General features: G+C 42.6%; 2 protein-coding genes across 2 annotated transcripts in view; one reads left to right on the top strand and one right to left on the bottom strand.

Annotated features, from left to right (window-relative positions):
- Positions 1–6,676, bottom strand: part of LOC140192437 (eukaryotic translation initiation factor 3 subunit H-like) — a 155,229-nt gene extending 148,553 nt beyond the window's left edge. The window contains exon 1 of the mRNA XM_072250272.1: positions 6,562–6,676. Within this exon, the coding sequence (XP_072106373.1) occupies positions 6,562–6,651 (90 nt within the window). The 5' untranslated portion in view covers positions 6,652–6,676. The remainder of the gene's footprint in view (positions 1–6,561) is intronic.
- Positions 6,677–7,049: 373 nt separating this feature from the next.
- On the top strand, positions 7,050–20,009 carry utp23 (UTP23 small subunit processome component). Its single transcript, XM_072249516.1, has 3 exons — positions 7,050–7,369; positions 8,318–8,492; positions 17,349–20,009. The coding sequence occupies exons 1-3, from the start codon at positions 7,182–7,184 to the stop codon at positions 17,718–17,720; spliced, it is 735 nt and encodes a 244-aa protein (XP_072105617.1). The 5' UTR covers positions 7,050–7,181; the 3' UTR covers positions 17,721–20,009.
- Positions 20,010–20,855: the final 846 nt, after the last annotated feature.

Here is a 20,855-nt window from a genome sequence, read left to right as displayed (position 1 = left end):
ACCCTTATATAATGGTCGGTCAGCAAGAAATCACAGATCATATTTATTGAACAGTAGGTCAGAAAAAGAAAAGGAAAAAATAAAAGGGCCCATTAGTTAACCCAGTCCAAATATGCATACTAACTTGGAGCTCATCTTGATGTTGTCATTTTACTCACACATTGGACCCAAGGTCAGCGTGAAAACACACAACAGCTTCTGAAAGCTACTCAAAAACCATCTTGAACAAATGGGTGCTGTCTCAGGAGTATTGGCCCTTCCTCCTTGGAGCCATTCATCTGCACAAAGCATTTCGTGCAAGAGGGATGCTCCTTCCCACAGCATCTTCAGCCAGCTTCCCTCTCGTCCTCTCTGTTGTTCCCACCAAAAAAAAAACACAAACCCCACCAGTGTCCATCACAAATCTCCCTGTGCCCAGCTCTCCCGAGAACCTTTGCCCAATTCCACCATCCTGATTGGCTGACACAACATTCCCAAATTGAACATCAAAGCCCCTTAACTTAAGCCAAAACCAAAACATCATCCCAGCAAGGATTCCTACCTTGAATAGCCTGAGTCAAGTTTCCTATCAGTCTAATTGCGCTGTTCTGGACTTGGTATTGCTGGATGCTAACAAGAGATGTCTTCATCAAATATCTCTTACACCAGAGGATCCCAACCTCTTTTATGTCATGGATCCCTCCCATTAACAGGGGTTCGAGGACCCCAGGTTGGGAACCCCTGCCTTGCACTAATGAGCACAATTAGGGAACCTACTGATACCAACGTTTCATTACTGAACATATTGGTCACATCTGTGACAGCCAAGATAATTCAAGAAAGTGACAAAACACAGTATCTTCAATTGTCTAAAATTAATGGCTTTATTGAAATTATTTTAAATGGTGCCTACACATCACATAAATCTAGTCATAGTCATACTTTATTGATCCTGGGGGAAATTGGTTAAATCGAATGCTAAATGATTGAAAGCGCTACTAAATGGAAAGACACCAGTAGCAAGGAGGCAACCCATGAAGAGGAGGAAATCCAACTGGCTTGCCACTACCACACAACAATCCTTTTCAGGATTGGACCTTGGTGGTCTATGTAGATGTTCCAATTAAATAACAAAACTGTGATTCTAATCACAAACAAGAGAAAATCTGCAGATACTGGAAATCCAAGTGACACACACAAAATGCTGGAGGAATTCAGCAGGCCAGGCAGCATCTATGGAAAAGAGTACAATTGACATTTCAGGCCAAGACCCTTCGATCAGGTTAAGGTCAGGACTCTGACTGGACCAGTTCATTTGAAGCCACTTCATGGTTGCTCTAGCAGTGTGCTTTGGGTTGTTGTACTGCTGAAAGATGAACTTCCTCCCCAGTCTAAGCTTTCTGGCAGAGGCAAGATTTTATCCAGGATCTCTCTGTACTTTGCAGCATTCATCTTCCCATCAGTCCTGACCCGATTTCTAGTCCGCGCTGCTGAAAAGCATCCCTATAGCATGATGCTACCTCCACCATACTTTACAGTAGTACCTGGCTGATGCACGGTATTAGATTCATGCCACTTGTACCACTTAGTGCAGAGGCCAAAAAGTTCCACTTCAGTCTCGTCCGACCACAAGACCTTCTTCCGGTCTTTACAGTATCTTCTAAGTGATGCTTTTCAAAGTCTTCACGGGCAAGGATATGCTTTTGTTTTCAGTCAGGGCTTCTTCCTTGCCACTCTTCCAAAAATATCTTTTTCATACAATGCCTTAGAGATTGCGGTGATAAAGTTTAAGGGAATGGGGGATTCTCAGATTGCTGTAAACAATGGATTAAGTACTGACTATGTCTGCGACTCCAGAGTGTTTGAATAATGTCTCACAGCTGCCTTCTTTGGAGCACGATAAGGGTTAAGGTTCGCCCAGATCCACATGTCCCTGGGCTTTTCACACCTTTTGATTTTGACAAAAAGCAGTACCTGATGGAAATTAGACAGAACATTCCTTCTTAATTAAAGCATAAATTTGACGGATGTTCTTAACTTTGTAATTAAGTTGTGGCTCCAGCAAACCAGGTAGGACATTCCTTTCTTTCATTAAGGTGGCTGGAGTGTCTAACAAATTGATTGTAGTTTTGTATCAATAGTCCATTGACTTGACTGGAATGGTTATCAAAATGAATCTTCAATAGTCTATTGACTTGGCTAGAACGCTTATCAAATTGATTGTTCTTTTGTATCCGTGGCCTTATAACTTCTGACAATTCTGACATCAGGCAGTGAACTTGTAGAACCGCCAGGGAGATGAGAACGGGTCTCTCCCTGACGTCAGGTCTAAGTTCACTCGCCGGCTGAGCTTGAAGAAATAAACCGATGAAAAGATAAGTAACGATCTTTTTGTGCTGTCGTTATTTGATCCAGCAAAGTTACATTTACAGCGGAGCCATACACTTCAGCTCCAGTTGCAGCCACTGACTTCTGCAGCTCACTCTGAGTGACTGTTGGTGTCACAGTCGCCTCTTATAAGTGCCGTTCTTCTCCGCAGGGGAATGTGTCCGGAAAGGAAAGAGACATTTGAACCAGGGAGTCAGAGATGGAGTGGTCCCAGTGGAAAGCCAAAAGGTGTGAGGGGGGAAGATCTAGCTGGTGGTGGGATCACGGTAGCTGATACGTCCAACAGTGGGTCACGGTGGGCTGGTTTTGACAGAGTGCGGGTTCCACCTCCACACAGTGTGTGCCCTGGACAACAACTCCAGCTGATTAATGAAACCTTGAAAGAAACTAATGGCCTAATGAGGCTAGCAAAGACAATAATCATGAGTGCAATACTTCACAGGGACATCCCTCCTTACCAACGTTATCAGCCGCCCCCCCCCCCCCCCCCACAAACCAGAAGGTAATGCAGCCAGTTAGAAAGCTCTAGGGTGCAAGGTTGTTGCTGTGACACCACTCAACTAGCTGATCTATCTCACTCCTGTACATCCTCTCATCACCATCTGAAATTCTGCCAACAATAGTTGTGTTGTCAGCAAATTTATAGATGGCATTTGAGCCATGCCTAGCCACACAGTCATGGGTGTAGAGAAAGGAGAGCAGTGGGCTAAGCACATACCCCCGAGCTGTGCCAGCAAAGTTGAGATGTAATTTCCAATCCGCATAGATTGGTCTTCAGGTTAGGAAGTCGAGGATCCAGTCGCAGAGGGATTTATAGAGGCCCAGGTTCTGGAGCTTTTCAATCAGAACTGTAGGAATGATTGTGCTAAGTACAGAGCTGTAGTCAATAAACAGCACCCTGACATAGGTATGTGTACTGTCCAGGTGATCCAAGACCACGTGAAAAGCCAATGACAGCACGTTCGCCGTGGACCTGTTGTGGCGACAGGCAAACTGCAGTGGGTCCAGGTCCTTGCTGAAACAGGAGTTAATTCTAGCCATAACCAACCTCTGAAAGCACTTTTCAGCACTGTAGATGCAAGTGCTATTGGACGATAGTCATTAAGGCAGCTCACCCTGCTCTTCTTAGGCACTGGTATAACTGTTGCCCTTTTGAGGCAGCTGAGAATCCCGACTGTTACAAGAAGAGATTGAAAATGTCTTTGAGGTCGGTTGGCGCAGATTTTCAGAGCCCTAACAGGTACTCTGTTGGGGCCTGTCACCTCTTGAAAGACGGTCTGATGTCGGTCTCTGAGACAGAGACCACTGGATCACCAGGTGCTGCGGGGATCCGACTACCTCCCCCAGCTATGACAACATTAAGGAACCATCTGGAGCATTACAAGACCATAAGACATAGGAGCAGAATGAGGCCTTTCAGTCCATCAAGTCTGCTCCATCATTCCATCGTGGTTGATCTCAGATCCCACTCAACCCTTTCTCGCCATATCCTCTGATGCCCTGACCTATTAGGAAACAATCAATTTCCACCTTAAATAGACTTCTCCGCAGTCTGTGGCAAAGTACTCCACAGATTCACCACTCTCTGACTAAAAAAAATTCCTCCTTACTTCCGTTCTAAAAGGTCGCCCTTCAGTTTTGAGGCTGTGCCCTCTAGTTCTGGATACCCCCACCAGAGGAAACATCCTTTCCACATCCACCCTATCTAGTCCTTTCAACATTCAGTAAGTTTCAAATGAGATCGCCCACATTCTTCTGAATTCCAGTGAGTACAGGCAAAAAGCTGCCAAACGCTGCTCATATGTTAACCCCTTCATTCCCAGAATCATCCTCATGAACCTCCTCTTGACTCTCTCCAATAACAACACATCCTTTCTGACATATGGAGCCCAAAACTGTTGACAATACTTCAAGTTTGGCCTGACTAGTGTCTTATAAGGCCTCAATACCATCTCCTTGAGTTTATATTCTGTTCCCCTTGAAATAAATGCCAACAATGTATTTGCCTTCTTTACCACAGACTCAACCTGTAAATTAACCTTCTGGAAGTCTTGCATGAAGACTCCCTAATTCCCCTCTGCACCTCTGATGTTTGAACATTCTCCCCATTTAGATAATTGTCCGCACTATTGTTCCTTTTACCAAAATGTATTATCATACATTTCCCAACACTGTATTCCATCTACCACTTTTTTTGCCCATTCTTCCAATTTGTCTAAATCCTGCTGCAATCGTAATCCTTCCTCAGCACTACGTATCCATCCACCTATCTTCTTATCATCCACAAGCTTGCCACAAAGCCATAAATTCCATTATCTAAATCAATGACAAACAATGGGAAAAATAGTGGTCCCAGTACTGACCCCTGAGGAGCACCACTGGGCACTGACAGCCAACCAAAAAAGGCCACATTTATTCTCATTCGCTGCCTCTTGCCTGTCAGCCATTCATCTATCCATTCCAGTATCTTTCCTGTAACACCACAGGGTTTTATCTTGTTAAATAGTCTCATGTGAGACTCCTTATCAAATGTGTTCTGAAAATCTAAGGAAATGACATCCACTGCCTCTTTGTCCATCCTGCTTGTTACTTCCTGGAAGAACTCTTAACAGATTTATCAGGCAAGATTTCCCTTAACAGAATTTCCTTTCTTTTGCCTTCCTCCCTTCTTAAAAGAGTGGAGTGCCATTGGAAATCTTCCAGTCCTCTGGGACCATGCCAGAATCAAGTGATTCTTGAAAGATCATAACCAATGCATCCATCATCTCTTCAGCAACTTCTCTCAAGACTCTGGGATGTAGTCCATCTGGTCCCAGGTGAGCTATCCACCTTAAGACCTTTGAGCTTGCCTAGCATATTTTCCTTTGTAATAGCAATGGCACTCACTCCTGCTGCGACACCCACAGACCTCTGGCGCACTGCTAGTGTCTTCCACAGTGAGGACTGATGCAAAGTACCCATTAAAATTGTCCGCCATTACGACCTCATCAGCATCATTTTCCAGTGATCCAATATCAATTCTCACCTCCCTTTTACTCTTATTATAATTGAAAAAGCTTATAGTATCCTGCTTTATATTATTGGCTAGTTTTTTCATCTTTTCCCTTCTCATAGCTTTCGTTACTTTTTGTTAGATTTTGAAAGCTTCCCAATTACTTTTGCTACCATCGGTCTCTTTATATAAAAATGGACACCTTCCCTGAGTGAGGAGTCTAGAATCTCAATCACACCCTCAGAAAAGGGGACTGGATCAAGATTTGGAAGAGGATAAGAAATTTTCACTCAGAGGATTTATTATCCCTATCCTCCACAGCTGTAGGGAGTCAGTGATCAAAAGTAGAAAAATAAAGATTAGATTCTCAGGAAAATTAAGTGGAGTGGGGTCATGACTGGAAAATGGAGATGAGGTAAATAAGCCATGATTTTGATAACCAGGAGAGCAGACTGGAAGGGTCGAAGTTAGTACTCTCGTTCCTTTTCCGAAGTCAAAGTCGAATATATTGCTACATGGAGGGGCGCGCACGCGCGCGCACACACACACACACACACACACACACACACACACACACACAGACAATGCTGGAGCAACTCTGCAGGTCAGGCAGCATCTGTGGAGGAAAATCAACAACTGATAATAATGATAATAATTAGCCCAACTCTGATAAGTGTTCCTGACTTACTGAGTTCCTCCAGCAGATATTGTGTGTGTTACTCGATTGTCATATGCACAAGTGCAATGAAAAACTTGCTTGGAGGAGCATCACAGGCACAGGACATCCAAAGATTTAAAAAAATGTAAATTAAACATAAATTATACACAACTTTCACAAGCAAATATATTTAGATCAAATAAAGTCCAGTTGAGTGCAAAGTGTACAGTGTTCATAGGGTTGCTACACGGTTGAGATTAGGGTCTTGCCGGTTGGTCCAAGAACTGGATGGTTAAAGGGAGGGAAGCCTTCTGTACCTCCTGCCCGATGTGAGACGAGTCTCCCTGAGTTTGTGTATAGCGACAGCAGGGAACGCCGCACGTGTCAGGCCACCAGTACCGGGCACCAAGCATCAAGCATCGGGCCATCACTCACAGCCACAGACACGCTCCACGCCTGCCGCCTTTATAGCCGGACCGAACCTTCGGCTGGCTCCCTTCCATTCCCCGAGGTTCGCGCCCCGGGCCTTGACGTCGTTACTTACGAGTCCGTCGATCTGAACCTGCTTGACGGGAGAGTCAAGCCCCGACGCCGCCGCTGCTGCCGCACTCCCCGCTTCCCTCCGCGCCGCCATCCTGCTGCTGAAAGGAGCGGAAACGAGCGGGTGACACAACTGCGTCCGCTGGATGCACCGAACGGGGAAAAGTTGTCCGCTGCAAACAGGTGAATCTTCAGCGGAATCTTTCCTTTTTAATCCCAAATTACGAGACAAAAAAAACTTTCGTAGTAGTTGGTAACATCACGTATACAAGATATAGAGTTTAATCCAACAAATGAATTATCTATTAAGCTTCTTTTAGTTATTTGCATTCTTCTTTTGAATGAAAGGTGCATTTTGTAATATGTCACTGTTTTCGTTCACACTTACAAAAACTAAGGATGATGTATTTTATGAACTTTTTTTTGCTGTTTCTAAAAGACAAACAGTCCTGTCCTTTGGAACTGGGGAATGGTTAGCGGTTGCGCCTGGCGACCACGTGGATCCGGCAATGCCAACTCCTTGAGCTGAAACGCTGGAATTGAAGGGTTTTGCTACAGTTTTCTTTCAATTTTGTTTTTATTTACGCAAATACATTACCTACGCAACTTTCCTAACTACTAAAGATGAAAATTAAACGACAGAAAACTGCAAGAAAACTTATTTCGTTTTATAAACATAACTATGGCTTCCGAGAACCTTTCCAGATCCTTTTTGATGGGACTTTTTGTCAAGCCGCGCTGAAGAATAAAATTCAGATCAAAGAGCAGATACCCAAGTATCTGATGGGAGAGGTACAGCTGTGCACAACTTCGTAAGTGTTTTCGTCAAATTGCATATTATTTTGACTTGGTAATGTGTAGTCATCTTGTTTTAAGGCATCGTCTAGGTTGCACGATTTCAAAAATATCAGAATCAGGTTTATTACCGTCTTATGTGACGTGAAAATTCAGCGGCAGCAGTGCAGTGCAAAGACAGTAACTATAATTTACTACATGAATATTGCAAAATAAAGGAACAGTGTTCATGGACTATTCAGAAATCTGATGGTGGAGAGGAAGAACCTGTCCCAGAATTGTGGGCCTTCAGCCTCCTCTACCTCCTCGCTGATGGTAGTAACGAGAAGAGGGATGGTGAGAACCTTTAGCAATGAATGCCACCTTCTTGAGGTACCGAGACTTGTAGATGTCCATAGTGGTGGGAAGGGTTTTACTGTGATGGACCTGACCGTGTCTGTGACCCTGTACAACCTCTTACGATCCTGTGTATTTGGTGTATTCGAGGATGGGTGGCGGAATGGAAATGCCTACAGGTCACCCTTGGGCAAGGTGTAGCACCTGCTTAGCCCTCCCCACTCCAGGGGATCAAGGTCTTGTGAAGCCACGGGAGCAGGTCGCAAGTCCTGGTTATGTGACCGTTGATGCCAGGCAGACAATCTCTGAGGAGTATTGATAATGGCTGGGAGTCACCTGTAAAGACACTGCCCAGAAGAAGGCAATGGCAAACCACTAACATCGAAAGATTTGCCAAGAACAGTCATGGTCATGAGACCATGGTCACCCACGTAATGCGACACAGCACATAATGATGGTGATGATTTAGAGGCTTCACAACAGGCTGCAATGCAACCTGTCTGAATACTCTGCCGCTGTATATTTATAGAGATTTGCAAGAGTGTTTGGTGACAAACCAAATCTCATTGTCATTTATTATAGTTCAATAAGAGTAAAATTAATGAATGTGTTTTTTTTTATTTCTCTAGTTGTGTCCTGAAAGAGCTGGAATCACTTGGGAAGGAATTATATGGTGCCAAATTGATAGCTCAACGATTTCAAGTTAGAAACTGCGGTCATTTCAAAAACCCTGAAAGTGCCTCAGCTTGTCTTTTGTCGATGGTTAAAGATAATAATCCTCATCACTATTTTGTGGCCACACAGGTAACATTAATAGAATTTTGGCATCTCTTTTATTATCTTTACTTTGAAATTTGGATTTAGACCATTGCTGGTATCAAGTGCTTTGTGAAGAAGATTTACTTAATCTTGAGCCTCAGTTTTTATTTAGTTTTTATTTGGAGATACAGCACATTAACAGGCCCTTCTGGCCCATTTCACCAAATTACACTTGTATGTGACCAATTAACCTGTACAGTTTCTGGAATGTGTGAAGAAGCCAGTGACTTGAGAGCCCCACACAGTCATGGGAAGAACATGCAGCAGCGGAATTGAACCTCTGTTGTTGGCACTGTAATAGCGTTACACCAGCCACTATGATACTATGCCACAACCCAGTTTTTACCCCCATAGTTTTTGATTAGTCAGTTCCTGGTCAAACCCAGCCACAACGAGGAGATTTTGTTCATTCAACTTCACTTGCTTTAGTCAGCCTGTAGACCATGTGTGATGGTCAGCAGCTTCATTTCTAGGCAGCTCCAATGAGCTTGTAACATATCTAATTCATTCAGTGGGGTCGCATTTATAACACGGTACAATCATCTTACTTTGGGGTCAACGTCACTGCTTAGGATCACTGATGTACGGTACTGGGCAATGTCTTGGGGACATATATATAGCTGGGATCCCCAAGACTTTTGCACAGTACTGTACTTGTCAACGTGGAGTGGAGATCAAGTTTGTAAATCTAGCAGGAGCAAAGAATGTTGAGAATAGTGAGGGTGAGGAGGCACGGGAGGATTGTTGGACAAGCTCTGAGACACCAGGCTACGTCATTTGATTCCAAACAATTGGTTTATTCATCATTACAGAATGTTTTTCTGGTGCTTTCTGCTCCCTCCCTCTTACTTCCCCTTTTCCAAAACTATGATTCCCCTCTCCCTGCTCTCTTCCTGTTCTCAGTTCACGATAGAGACCCATATTAGAATCAGGTTTATTATCACTCACATATGTCATGAAGTTTGTTTTGGTTTTTTGCAGCGGCAGCAGCAATACAGTGCAGTACGTACAATTAGTATAGTACTGTGCAAAAATCTTAGGCGTCCTAGCTTTATATATGTATGTCCTTAAGACTTCTGATGTGTATGACATAAAATGTATTGTTTCATTTCAGTCAGGTCTGCTGTATCTGCGATTCCGGCTTTTCTTTTCCTTCTACATCCATCATGCTTCAGGCAAGTCACTTGCTTGGAAATGCAGCAAATGGAAAAGTGGCTTTATTTGTTTCATTGTACAGCAGCTCAATGAATCTCATTATTCACTGTTTCTAAAAACATTGGCGCATCCACAAACTTCTTCAGTTGAAAGGGCTTGCACCTAGAATCTCATGGTCCACTTTGTGGATCAAATTTCATAAGTTTCATCAATCAGTACTTCTGGCACTGACTTAAACAAGAAATTAGCTGACAGTTTAACTAACCAAAAAAAAATCATTATCCCTAATGCCACAATTGTTTTTTCTTTATGACTATCTCTATCTAGATATACTGATTTGTCCTCGCCAGTTCATAATTAAATAATATTACACCTTAGCAGTCAGTCACATAAATTCCTAACATGGTAGCAACCATGTTACATGTCACACATAAAAATTTCCATCTCTCTGTGAGACTTACTTAAATGCTATCACCCCTACTGGGGCATAGGCTGCAGACAGCAGCTCACCAGAGTTATCTGTCCTGCGCCAGCTCTTCATGTTACCAACAGATGTGGCCCAATTTCTAGGTATGTCCCTCCTCTCCCAGATATGAGGTCTTTGGGGCTTCTGTTGGCCTTTTGTGTTGCACTGAGTTTTTATGGAATGGAGTTGCTAGCCCAGGGCCCAACCCTCCTCCCTTTGCAGCCGGGCTTGGGACTTGACATGGTGGAGTTCCGTGAGTTTTTATGTAGAAATTAATTGCACTGTCAACAGAAACAAATAACGTTTGTAACGTGATAAGAGATATCGATCGAGTGAACAACCAGAGATCTTTACGAGGGCAGAAATGGCTGTTACAAGAATCATCCTCTGTAAAAGAAGCACAAAAAGATCTGTACTTACCGACAAGTAACTTTTATTGTCTCAACTAAAAGGTAGTGGGTTCACAAGCTAACTACCTGTGTGCATACCCCCTAGAATTCCCTGATCCTCCATGGACAGTCAATAGAGGGAAAAGGTTGGGAAAGACCATAGGCTTTCCTTATGGTCCCAATCTCCACATTTCCATGTGGTCCTCCTCATCCGCAATGGTTGCTGGAGAGTTACTAACCTTATGTATTTGAAGCTCCTGTCTCTTAAAGTGTTCCTCGTTCGTTAAACTGGTGGATCTCCATCCCATTGGCTTAGGGTCACCTTCTTCATAGAAAGGGACTTTGCTTTCTCCACCATCAACAAGGCGCTCAACTGCATCACTTTCATTTCGTGCACGTCTGCTCACACATCTCATCCTCCCGCCAACTTCTGGTTCTAGTTCACGATTACAACCAATGTTGTTTCATGGTTGTGCACCCTCTCTCCCCCACCCCCCCACCCGGCTTTCAACTCTGACTGGCCCAAATCAGTTAAACTAGGTGACCCAGTCTATGAGTCTAACGAGATTACAGATGGCTTAATTGCTGTGTATGGCACTTCACATAATAAATAGCTACACATCTGAGAATGGTCTTGGGTTTAGCAGGTCATTACCTGAAGCTCCTTGTGTCCACATTCAATTGCACGGATTAGATTATCCCAGAGCAAGAATCATTTCAGTCTATTAAATGGCGGGGGGGGGGGGGGCGTAAAGATAATTGGTTTGTCCACTACCCATGTCCTTGTGTCCTTGATTCATCAAAGATCCATTAATTTGTAGACAGATGGTTTAAATTTAAGGTGATAGGAGGAAAGTATGGGGCGGAATGACAGAGATAAGCTCTTTACATAGAGAGTGATAGGTGCATGGTACCAGGGATGATGGTAGAGGCAGATACATTAGGGGCATTTAAGAAACCCCTACAGAGCCCAATGTATGATAGAAATATGACAGTTTATAGAAACATAGAAAACCTAGAGCACAATACAGGCCCTTCGGCCCACAAAGCTGTGCCGAACATGTCCTTACCTGAGAAATTACCTAGGGTTACCAATAGCCCTCTATTTTTCTAAAATCCATGTACCCATCCAGGAGTCTCTTAAGAGACCCTATCGTTTTCGCCTCCACCACCATTACCGGCAGCACATTCCATGCACTCACCACTCTCTGTGTAAAGAAAAAAAACTTACTCCTGACATCTCCTCTGTATCTACTTTCAAGCACCTTAGAATTGTGCCCCCTCACATTAGCCATTTCAGCCCTGGGAAAAAGCCTCTGACTATCCACATGATCAATGCCTCTCATCATCTTATACACCTCTATCAGGTCACCTCTCGTCCTCCGTCACTCCAAGGAGAAAAGGCCAAGTTCACTCAACCTATTCTCATAAGGCAGGGGTCCCCAACCTTTTTTGCATTGCGGACCGGTTTAATAATGACAATATTCTTGTGGACCGGCCAACCGGGTGGGGGTTGGGGGTAGGGTTGCCAACAGACAAGAGTAGCAGTCAAATGCGTTGTTTACCCAGAAGGACTACGATGAACATGAAGCCTTGTGCGGGCACCAGTCCCCCCCCCCCCAGGGGGTGGGTGTTAATCACTACTGGAATATAGGCGGTAAGTGGGTAATACACTCAATTTTGTATCTAAAAGGGTTTATGTAACGAATTTAATATTAAACACACAGTGCATATTTTCCTCGCATGAATACAGTGATAAGTCAATTATTAGGGGAGGACAGGGGAGCTGAGGTAAGTGTTGAACAAATTTCCAGTAGAAGTGGTAGAGGCGGGTTCGATATTATCATTTAAAGAAAAATTGTATAGGTATATGGACAGGAAAGGAATGGAAGGTTATGGGCTGTGTGCAGGTTGGCGGGACTTGGTGAGAGTAGCGTTCGGCACAGACTAGAAGGGCCAAGATGGCCTGTTTCCGTGCTGTAATTATTATATGGTTATATTAAGTCACTTATAAGTCAATAGCATCATAACATTTTAAGTAACATTTGGATATTATACACACAGCACATATTTTCCCCGTATAAAATATATAAAATTATTGCAACACACCAATATCGCTGAATCAGTGGGAGCCCTGGGCAACACGGTCCTATCGAGGGGTGGTAGGAGACAGCGATACTCGAAGGGGGTTCCTTATGTCCAGTCTATTCTGCAGTTTAGTTTTCGTTGCATTCATTGCAGAAAACTCCGCTTCGCAGAAAAATGTTGGAAATGAAAGCAACGTTTTCAGTGCTTTCGTGGCTATCTCAGGATATTTAGCCTTGACTTTGATCCAAAATGCCGACAGAGATGTTGTGTCAAACATACTTTTCAGCCCATCGTCATTTGCAAGCTCGAGGAGTTGATCTCCTTCCCACCCTGACACGGATGACGCGCGGGTAATGACCTCGCATGCATGATGGCTGATCAGTGGCCATGACAGAGAATGAGGAAAGGTGCAGCTGACTCATATCGCCAAATCATATCGTTTCCTCGGTGGTTGGGGACTGCTGTCATAAGGCATGCTCCCCAATCCAGGTAACATCCTCGTAAATCTCCTCTGCATCCTTTCTGTGGTTTCCGCATCCTAATATGTAGAAGGGAAGAGTTAGACCGATCTTAGAGTAAGTTAAAAGCTCGCACAATATCATAGGCCGAAGGGCCAGTACTGTGCTGTTATGCTCTATGTTACATGTGCTGTTGATTCATATTGTAGTCACATGATTTATGATCCTGACATGAAATTTGACCAAGATGACTCAGAAAATTAATAGTTTCAATCAGCTTTCAGTCTGTCATTTTTTCCTTGTTTATCCTGCCAGCATTCTGGCCTTATCATTACCACAGATTGGATAGGTACATGGATGGGAGAGGTATGGAGGCTATGGTCTGGGTGTGGGTCGATGGGATGGGTTGGCATGGAGTAGATGAGCCAAAGGGCTTGTTTCAGTGTTGAACTGTTCAATGACTCGAATAACTTATGCAGTACAAACTTTTGACAATGAGAAATACAAAGCAGATAATTATTTTAGATAATAAAATTACATACATCTTCCAGCACTAGCAAGTTATTTACTCATTTAGATTGTACTGTATTAGCAAATCTCCAACATGCAGGGATGTCCTTCAGTTTTAGTGGTGTTACTACAGTATATTCTAATGTAAACCATGGGGTACTGCTTGAGTGTATAGAAACAGGACATTTAGCTCAACAAACCCATACAAGTATCAATGTGCAACACTATGCCATCTCTCTGCATCACAGAGAGAGAGAGAGAGACTCAAGCTGGTGGATATAGAAGTATTTATTTGACTTAGATGACGATCAGACCACATTTTATGAATAATTAATGCAGAAAACCAGATAATTGCAAAGGGTGCACAAACTTTTTCTTGCAACTGTACAGTGCAGTTTTTGATTCACAAGGTAATACCATCTTCTAACAAGACTGTATTGAAAACTTATCCTTGTTCTTTTCCTTTTATCGTTACTCTTTCTCCTCATTTCACTCTTACTCTTTATTTTTCTTATCATGTTATTTCCACCTCCATTTGCTTTCTCTCTCTCTTTAAATTTGGTCAGTTTCCTCTCCTCCCACCGACCAATCCCAGGAATCAATTTGTAGTGAACCTTCAATGTACTCCCTCTGAGACACAGGCACTTTCTGTCATGCATATTCAAGGATTGTAACCCTTTGAATTTCTTTGTTTCTCATTATTCTATTTTGTTTTTTCTTGCCAAGATGGATAACTTCAATGCTGTATATGTGAGTTCTTTCTCGTTCATTCGACTCTCCGAATCTATCTGTAATCTCGTGAGATTTATCTTTTCTCCAGACGTTTTTCTCCACCTGGCTCTCCCCCATCTGCAGCAAGGATATATTACATCCTGTTCTTTCAAGCATCCATTAATATCAGCTGTGAATGATTGAAGCCAGGTGTTGATGCTGTGATACCACACTAGCCGTACCAACCTGAAAATTACATTTATTCTTCCTCTGGTTTTCACTGTTATCCCCAACCCCATTTTGAGCAATAGCCTCTCAAATGACGTTGAATTGAATGTTGTTTTGAAATTCAGATACTCGACCTCCACTCATCATCCTCACCTACTCTGCTAGTCACAACCTCAAAAAAAAACATTTTCTGTAGGTTCTGTACTGAATTTCGATTATAACATAATTTTCTAAGCTCTTTGCTACCATGTCATAAATAATTATTATAACAGATTCAAACTTCTGGTTTCTCACTCTCTACATTTGGTTTGTGTTTTCTGTCTTCTAATCTTAGGGTTAAGTTACTAAATTCCAGAATTATCAAAACCAGTGCCTTTACTCTCTCTCTACCAGATAATTTTAAAGTTGTATGATGTAAGGCATGAGACCTGGGAATTTTTAGCATTTAGTTCACTACTTCTTCACTATGACATTACTATTTCCAAGATGTTTTTGAAGACATCCATCATTATCATTTCTCTTTCTTCTCCGTGTAAAGTGTTAATTTAGCATTGATTATTATATAAATAACTTAAAGCTCCAACAATCTGTTTTGTTATCTTGGTGATTTTCATTTTTTTTATCTCTTTTTCTTCAAGCCATCTTGAACTACTTTTGTTCATGTTTTTATTCCATAAGCTATTGTATTTTAATTAAAAATTTTGAATTACAGTATTTCTTTGAAAATTTGCTCTAGCTTACCTGCCTTATCTTTTCATAGAACATTACCGCACTGTACAAACGCTTTGGCTCACAATGTTGTGCCAACCTTTTAACTTGCTGTTAGATTGCGCCATGGTAGTGTGGCAGTTAGCGTAATGCTGTTACAAGTTGGGACATCCCAGAGTTCGGAATTCAATTCTGGCCCAGATCTGTAAGGATTCTCTGTATGTCCTCCTCGTGGAATGTATGAGTTTTACCCAGGTGCTCCAGTTTCCTCCCACAGTCCAAAGATGTACATGGTGGGATAATTGTCCTGTGATTAGGTTAGGATTTATCAGGTTTGTTGGGGTTTACTGTGGTAGCGTGGCAAAAGGGCCAGACTAAAAATAACATAAAATAATCCTATCCTCTCACATAGCCCTGCATTTTTCTATCATCCATGTGCATATCTATCTAAGTGGCTCTTAGATGTCCGGAATGTATTTGCCTCAATCATCGCTCCTGCACCTGCCACTTTCTGTGTAAAGACACATGCCTCCAATCATCTTAAAATTATGTGCTCTCATATTAGCTATTTCCACCCTGGGGAAAAGTCTCTGGCTGTCCACCCTACCTATGCTTCTTATCGTCTTATACGCCTCTATTGTCAACTCTCTTCAAAAGCTGACAGCGATGCAGGTCGATGCTTTCCTGGTGTCATGGATTCTTGATTACCTGACTGGCAGACCACAGTACGTATGCTTGCAACGCTGTGTGTCCGACAGAGTGATCAGCAGCACTGGGGCTCCACAGGGGACTGTCTTGTCTCCCTTTTTCTTCACCATTTACACCTCGGACTTTAACTACTGCACAGAGTCTTGTCATCTTCAGAAGTTTTCGGATGACTCTGCCATAGTTGGATGCATCAGCAAGGGGGATGAGATTGAGTACAGGGCTACGGTAGGAAACTTTGTCACATGGTGTGAGCAGAATCATCTGCAGCTTAATGTGAAAAAGACTGAGGAGCTGATGGTAGACCTGAGGAGAGCTAAGGTACCGGTGACCCCTGTTTCCATCCAGGGAGTCAGTGTGGACATGGTAGATGATTACAAATACCTGGGGATACAAATTGACAATAAACTGGACTGGTCAAAGAACACTGAGGCTGTCTACAAGAAGGGTCAGAGCCATCTCTATTTCCTGAGGAGACTGAGGTCCTTTAACATCTGCCAGACGATGCTGAGGATGTTCTACGAGTCTGTGGTGGCCAGTGCTATCATGTTTGCTGTTGTGTGCTGGGGCGGCAGGCTGAGGGTAGCAGACACCAACAGAATCAACAAACTCATTCGTAAGGCCAGTGATGTTGTGGGGATGGAACTGGACTCTCTGATGGTGGTGTCTGAAAAGAGGATGCTGTCCAAGTTGCACGCCATCTTGGACAATGTCTCCCATCCACTACATAATGTACTGGTTGGGCACAGGAGTACATTCAGCCAGAAACTCATACCACCGAGATGCAACACAGAGCGTCATAGGAAGTCATTCCTGCCTGTGGCCATCAAACTTTACAACTCCTCCCTTGGAGGGTCAGACACCCTGAGCCAATAGCTGGTCCTGGACTTATTTCCTGGCATAATTTACATATTACTATTTAACTATTTATGGTTTTACTACTATTTATTATTTATGGTGCAACTGTAACGAAAACCAATTTCCCCCGGGATCAATAAAGTATGACTATGACTATAATAGTTTCTCAATTTACCTTGGCTCTCGTTACTGTTCTTCAGATTTAATCTCCTTGTTTTAAATTCTGGTAAATTGCTATCAAATGCGGTGTATTTAAATCACTCTTCCTGATACTTCCTTGATATCACTGTGCCAGTTTCCAACAACTTCTGGTACAAGTATTGTGTCATAAACACAAAATAATCTGCAGATGCTGTGATTAAAGCAACACTTTCAGTACGCTGGATGAACTCAGCAGGTCGGGCAGCATCAATTAGAAACGATGAGTCGACGTTTTTAACTGATGCTGCCCAACCTGCTGAGTTCATCCAGCGTACTGAAAGTGTTACAAGTATAGTGTCATTTGATGGATAAGACAAAGATATTCTTATGATGATTTAGCGTCATTATTTTAATTCTTTCACAGGATCCACAATTAACAATGAAAATTAAGAAGTTGCCAGGAGTCCCTTTGCTGTACATTATACAGAACACTATAGTCTTGGAGAAGCCTTCTTCCAGATCCATCGCACAGCTACCTTCACTGCACAATCACCAGTTTGTCCCTGTACATCAGCAGCAGACTATCCAACACTTGAAAGAGCAACAGGGCCTGGTGAAGGAATCTGAACCCCGGCTGAAGAAACGCAAAAGAAAAGGAGGCCCTAATCCACTCAGTTGTCTTAAAAAGAAAGTGAAACCACAACAACAGCCGGCTAATGAGAAAAAGAAAAGGAGATTGAGGAAGAGAAGGAGAACAGCCCAATCAAGCAACAGCGGAGTAGAAACTTCTGTGTAACTATAAAGTCTTTATGGACATTGGTTGTAAAGTTTGTATGGGTGTTAGTCGACGTGTGTTACAGTGTCATTTTTCCATATCATTTTCGGTTTGCAACAAATTCAGATCGCAACTTTGCTATAAAACCTAATACAAAAATTTTTTGAATTATATCTGTAGAAAAATATGTTGGACAAAAATGTTGTTATGTTTGACTTTGTAATTTCGTACGAACCACTGCCTAACTGCTGATGGTCTGCTTATAATAATGGTGCAATTCATTTGCAGCATAGAAAATAATTATTAATACAATGTTATAATGTTTTGCCCTAATGTTAAATATTACATTGGATATCTCAGATTTTCTTCAAGTATTAAATGTGAACTCTATCTGGTTTATCATCATGAAGTAACAACAAGGTACCTTCTGGGTAGTAAAATTGCTATGGTTGAAAATATAAGATTGCCTCTAATACCATTTAGAATATCTCCTTCACTAACTATCTTTGAAGATATTTTCATAAATGAACCATTAATGAAATTAATGGAGACCGCTCCTCCCCTCTAATATGATGAAGGGTCTCGGCCTGAAATGTCGACTGTACTCTTTTCCATAGATGCTGCCTGCTGAGTTCCTCCAGCATTTTGTGTGTGTGTTGCTCCCCTCTAATAGTCTTGTTTGATTTTATTGTTGCCGGGTGTCCTTCACTCCTCACTTCTACAGTCTTCAATGGCTGAGTTGCATTCCAAAAGACATCGGAGCAAATTAGGCCATTCAGCCCATCGAGTCTGCTCTACAACTCTCATAGGGTGATTTTTATTTGTTTAGTGATACAGCATGGAGTAGACATTTTCCGGCCCTTCGTGCCACGCTACAGCAGCACCCCACAACTCCAATTAATTGTAAACTGATCATGCGACAGTTTACAATGACCAGTTAACCTACCCAGTATGTCTTTGGACTGTGGGAGGAAACGGGAGCACCAGTGGTGGGGGGAAGCCATGCATTCCAGGGCAAGCTTGAGCACACTCTCCTTACAGTACAGCGTCAGAATTGAATTCCAAACTCAGGAACACCCCAAGTTGTAATAATACCATACTAACTGCTACGCTGCTGTGGCGCCCTTTATTCTCCCTCTCAATTCCATTCTCCTACCTTCACCCTTATCGAGCAAGAATATATCAACCTCTGTTTTAAATGTACCCAATGACTTAGCCTCCACAACCATCTGTAGCAGTGAATTCACAGTTTCACCACCCTCTGGCTATAGAAATTCTTCCTCAAAGGTACATTCAATGTTAGAGAAATGTATACAATATACATCCTGAAATGCTTTTTCTTCGCAACCATCCACGAAAACAGAGGAGTGCCCCAAAAAATGAATGACAGTAAAATGTTAGAACCCCAAAGGACCCCCTCGTTCCACGTGTAAGCAGCAGCAAGCAACAATCCTCCCTCCCCCCCCACCAGCACAAAGGAAGCATTGGCACCCGCCACTGAGCACTCAAGCGTGAGCAAAGCAACAGCAAAGGCAGACTTGCAGTTATGCCAAAGACTTCGCGTTTCACCCGGTATTCGACATACCACAGGCTCTCTCTCTCCCTAATAAGGGAGAAAGAGGTGTCTCCATTTTCACAGTGAACGGGGAGACATAACAAACAACTCATTGGTTTACGATGTTAGAAGTCCACGGTGTTGCTTTTTTCAAGCTCTGTGCCCAAAGATCTGGAGTCTCTGGGCATACAGCCATTGATATTCCGAATCCCCCGACGACACGTGGGTCTCCTGCCGTGACACCAACCTTCGATCCACCGGTCTCCAGAGTCCTGAGATCCTAGGCCTCCAAAGCCGAGCCCTTGGAGTGCCAAACAATGGCCAATTAGGAAACCCCAAGAACTGTAGTCATCTCTATTCTAAATGGACATCTCAAATGCAGAGGCTGTGTCCTGTGGTTCTAGTCTCTCCCCACTATAGAAAACATACACTTCATCTAGGCCTTTCAATATTCAAAAGGTTTCAATGAAGTCATCCTTCATTCTTCTAAACTCCAGTAAATACAGGCTTGGAGACAACAAAGGCTTTTCATATATTAACCCTATCATTCCTTAATTAAAGATATTTATTTTCCTAACCCTGCTAGTTTATGGGTATACAATCAATCAATGTATATAAACTATATTATGTATTTATACTTAGAGTGTTTTTCTAGTATTGTGTTCTTTATCTTTTGTGCCACATGAGATCCGGAGTAGCAATTCTTTCATTCTCATGCTTGTGTACAGCAAATGACATTAAAGGATCTCTCTTCATCCAGTGTTCTGTTGTGTGGAACACCTTGAGTCAGTTCAAACTCTGAACTTCCAGTTGTCTGTCATCTTAACTTACTTCCACTCTGACCCTAATCTGCTGTGTCCTCCACTGAATCAGAATCAGGTTTATTGTCTCTGATATATGTCAGGAAATGTGTTTTGCAGCACTACAGTGCAATACCTAGAATATACTATAAATTATTATAAGGTCACACATTAAAAAATAAGTAGTGCAAAAAGACAGCAAAAAATAAGTAGTTTGAGAAACATAGAAAACCTACAGCATAATACAGGCCCTTCTGTCCACAATACTGTGCCAAATGTACTTACTTTAGAAATTACCTAGGGTTACCCATAGCCCTTTATTTTTCTAAGCTTCATGTATCTATCCAGGAGTCCCTTAAAAGACCCTATCGTATCCACCTCCACCACAGTCTGTATGTGTAGAGTTAGTAGTTAGTATATATGGAGTCAGTAGTACAGTCTGTATGTGTGGAGTCAGTGTGTACAATCTGTATGTGTGGGGTCAGTGTGTACGGTGTGTATATGTGGAGTCAGTGTGTACAGTCTGTATGTGTAGGGTCAGTTTTCTTGGATTCATTGTGTATTCAAAAATCTCATGGCACAGGGGAAGAAGCTGTTCCTAAAAGTGTGTGTCTTAAAGCTCCTCTATCTCCTCTCTGATGGTAGCAATGAGAAGATGGCATCCCTTGGTTAGTGAGTCATAAAGAAATACAACCTTTGGCCCATCTAGTCCTCGCCAAAACCATTTAAACTGCCTACTCCCATCAACCTGCACTGGGACTATAGCTCTCCATATCCCAACTATCCATATACCTATCCAAA

This window comes from Mobula birostris, chromosome 1 (assembly GCF_030028105.1).
Source record: "Mobula birostris isolate sMobBir1 chromosome 1, sMobBir1.hap1, whole genome shotgun sequence".
NCBI classification, from domain to species: Eukaryota; Metazoa; Chordata; class Chondrichthyes; order Myliobatiformes; family Myliobatidae; genus Mobula; species Mobula birostris.
The sequence above is the reverse complement of the archived record's forward strand: the minus strand, read 5'-3'. Positions and strand labels throughout refer to the sequence as shown.

Excerpts from the sequence above, each read along its gene's own strand:
- utp23 (XM_072249516.1), top strand. The coding sequence starts at position 7,182 with ATGAAAATTAAACGACAGAAAACTGCAAGAAAACTTATTTCGTTTTAT. Across the intron at positions 7,370-8,317 it reads GTACAGCTGTGCACAACTTC|TTGTGTCCTGAAAGAGCTGG; the intron begins GTAAGTGTTTTC and ends TTATTTCTCTAG. Across the intron at positions 8,493-17,348 it reads ACTATTTTGTGGCCACACAG|GATCCACAATTAACAATGAA; the intron begins GTAACATTAATA and ends ATTCTTTCACAG.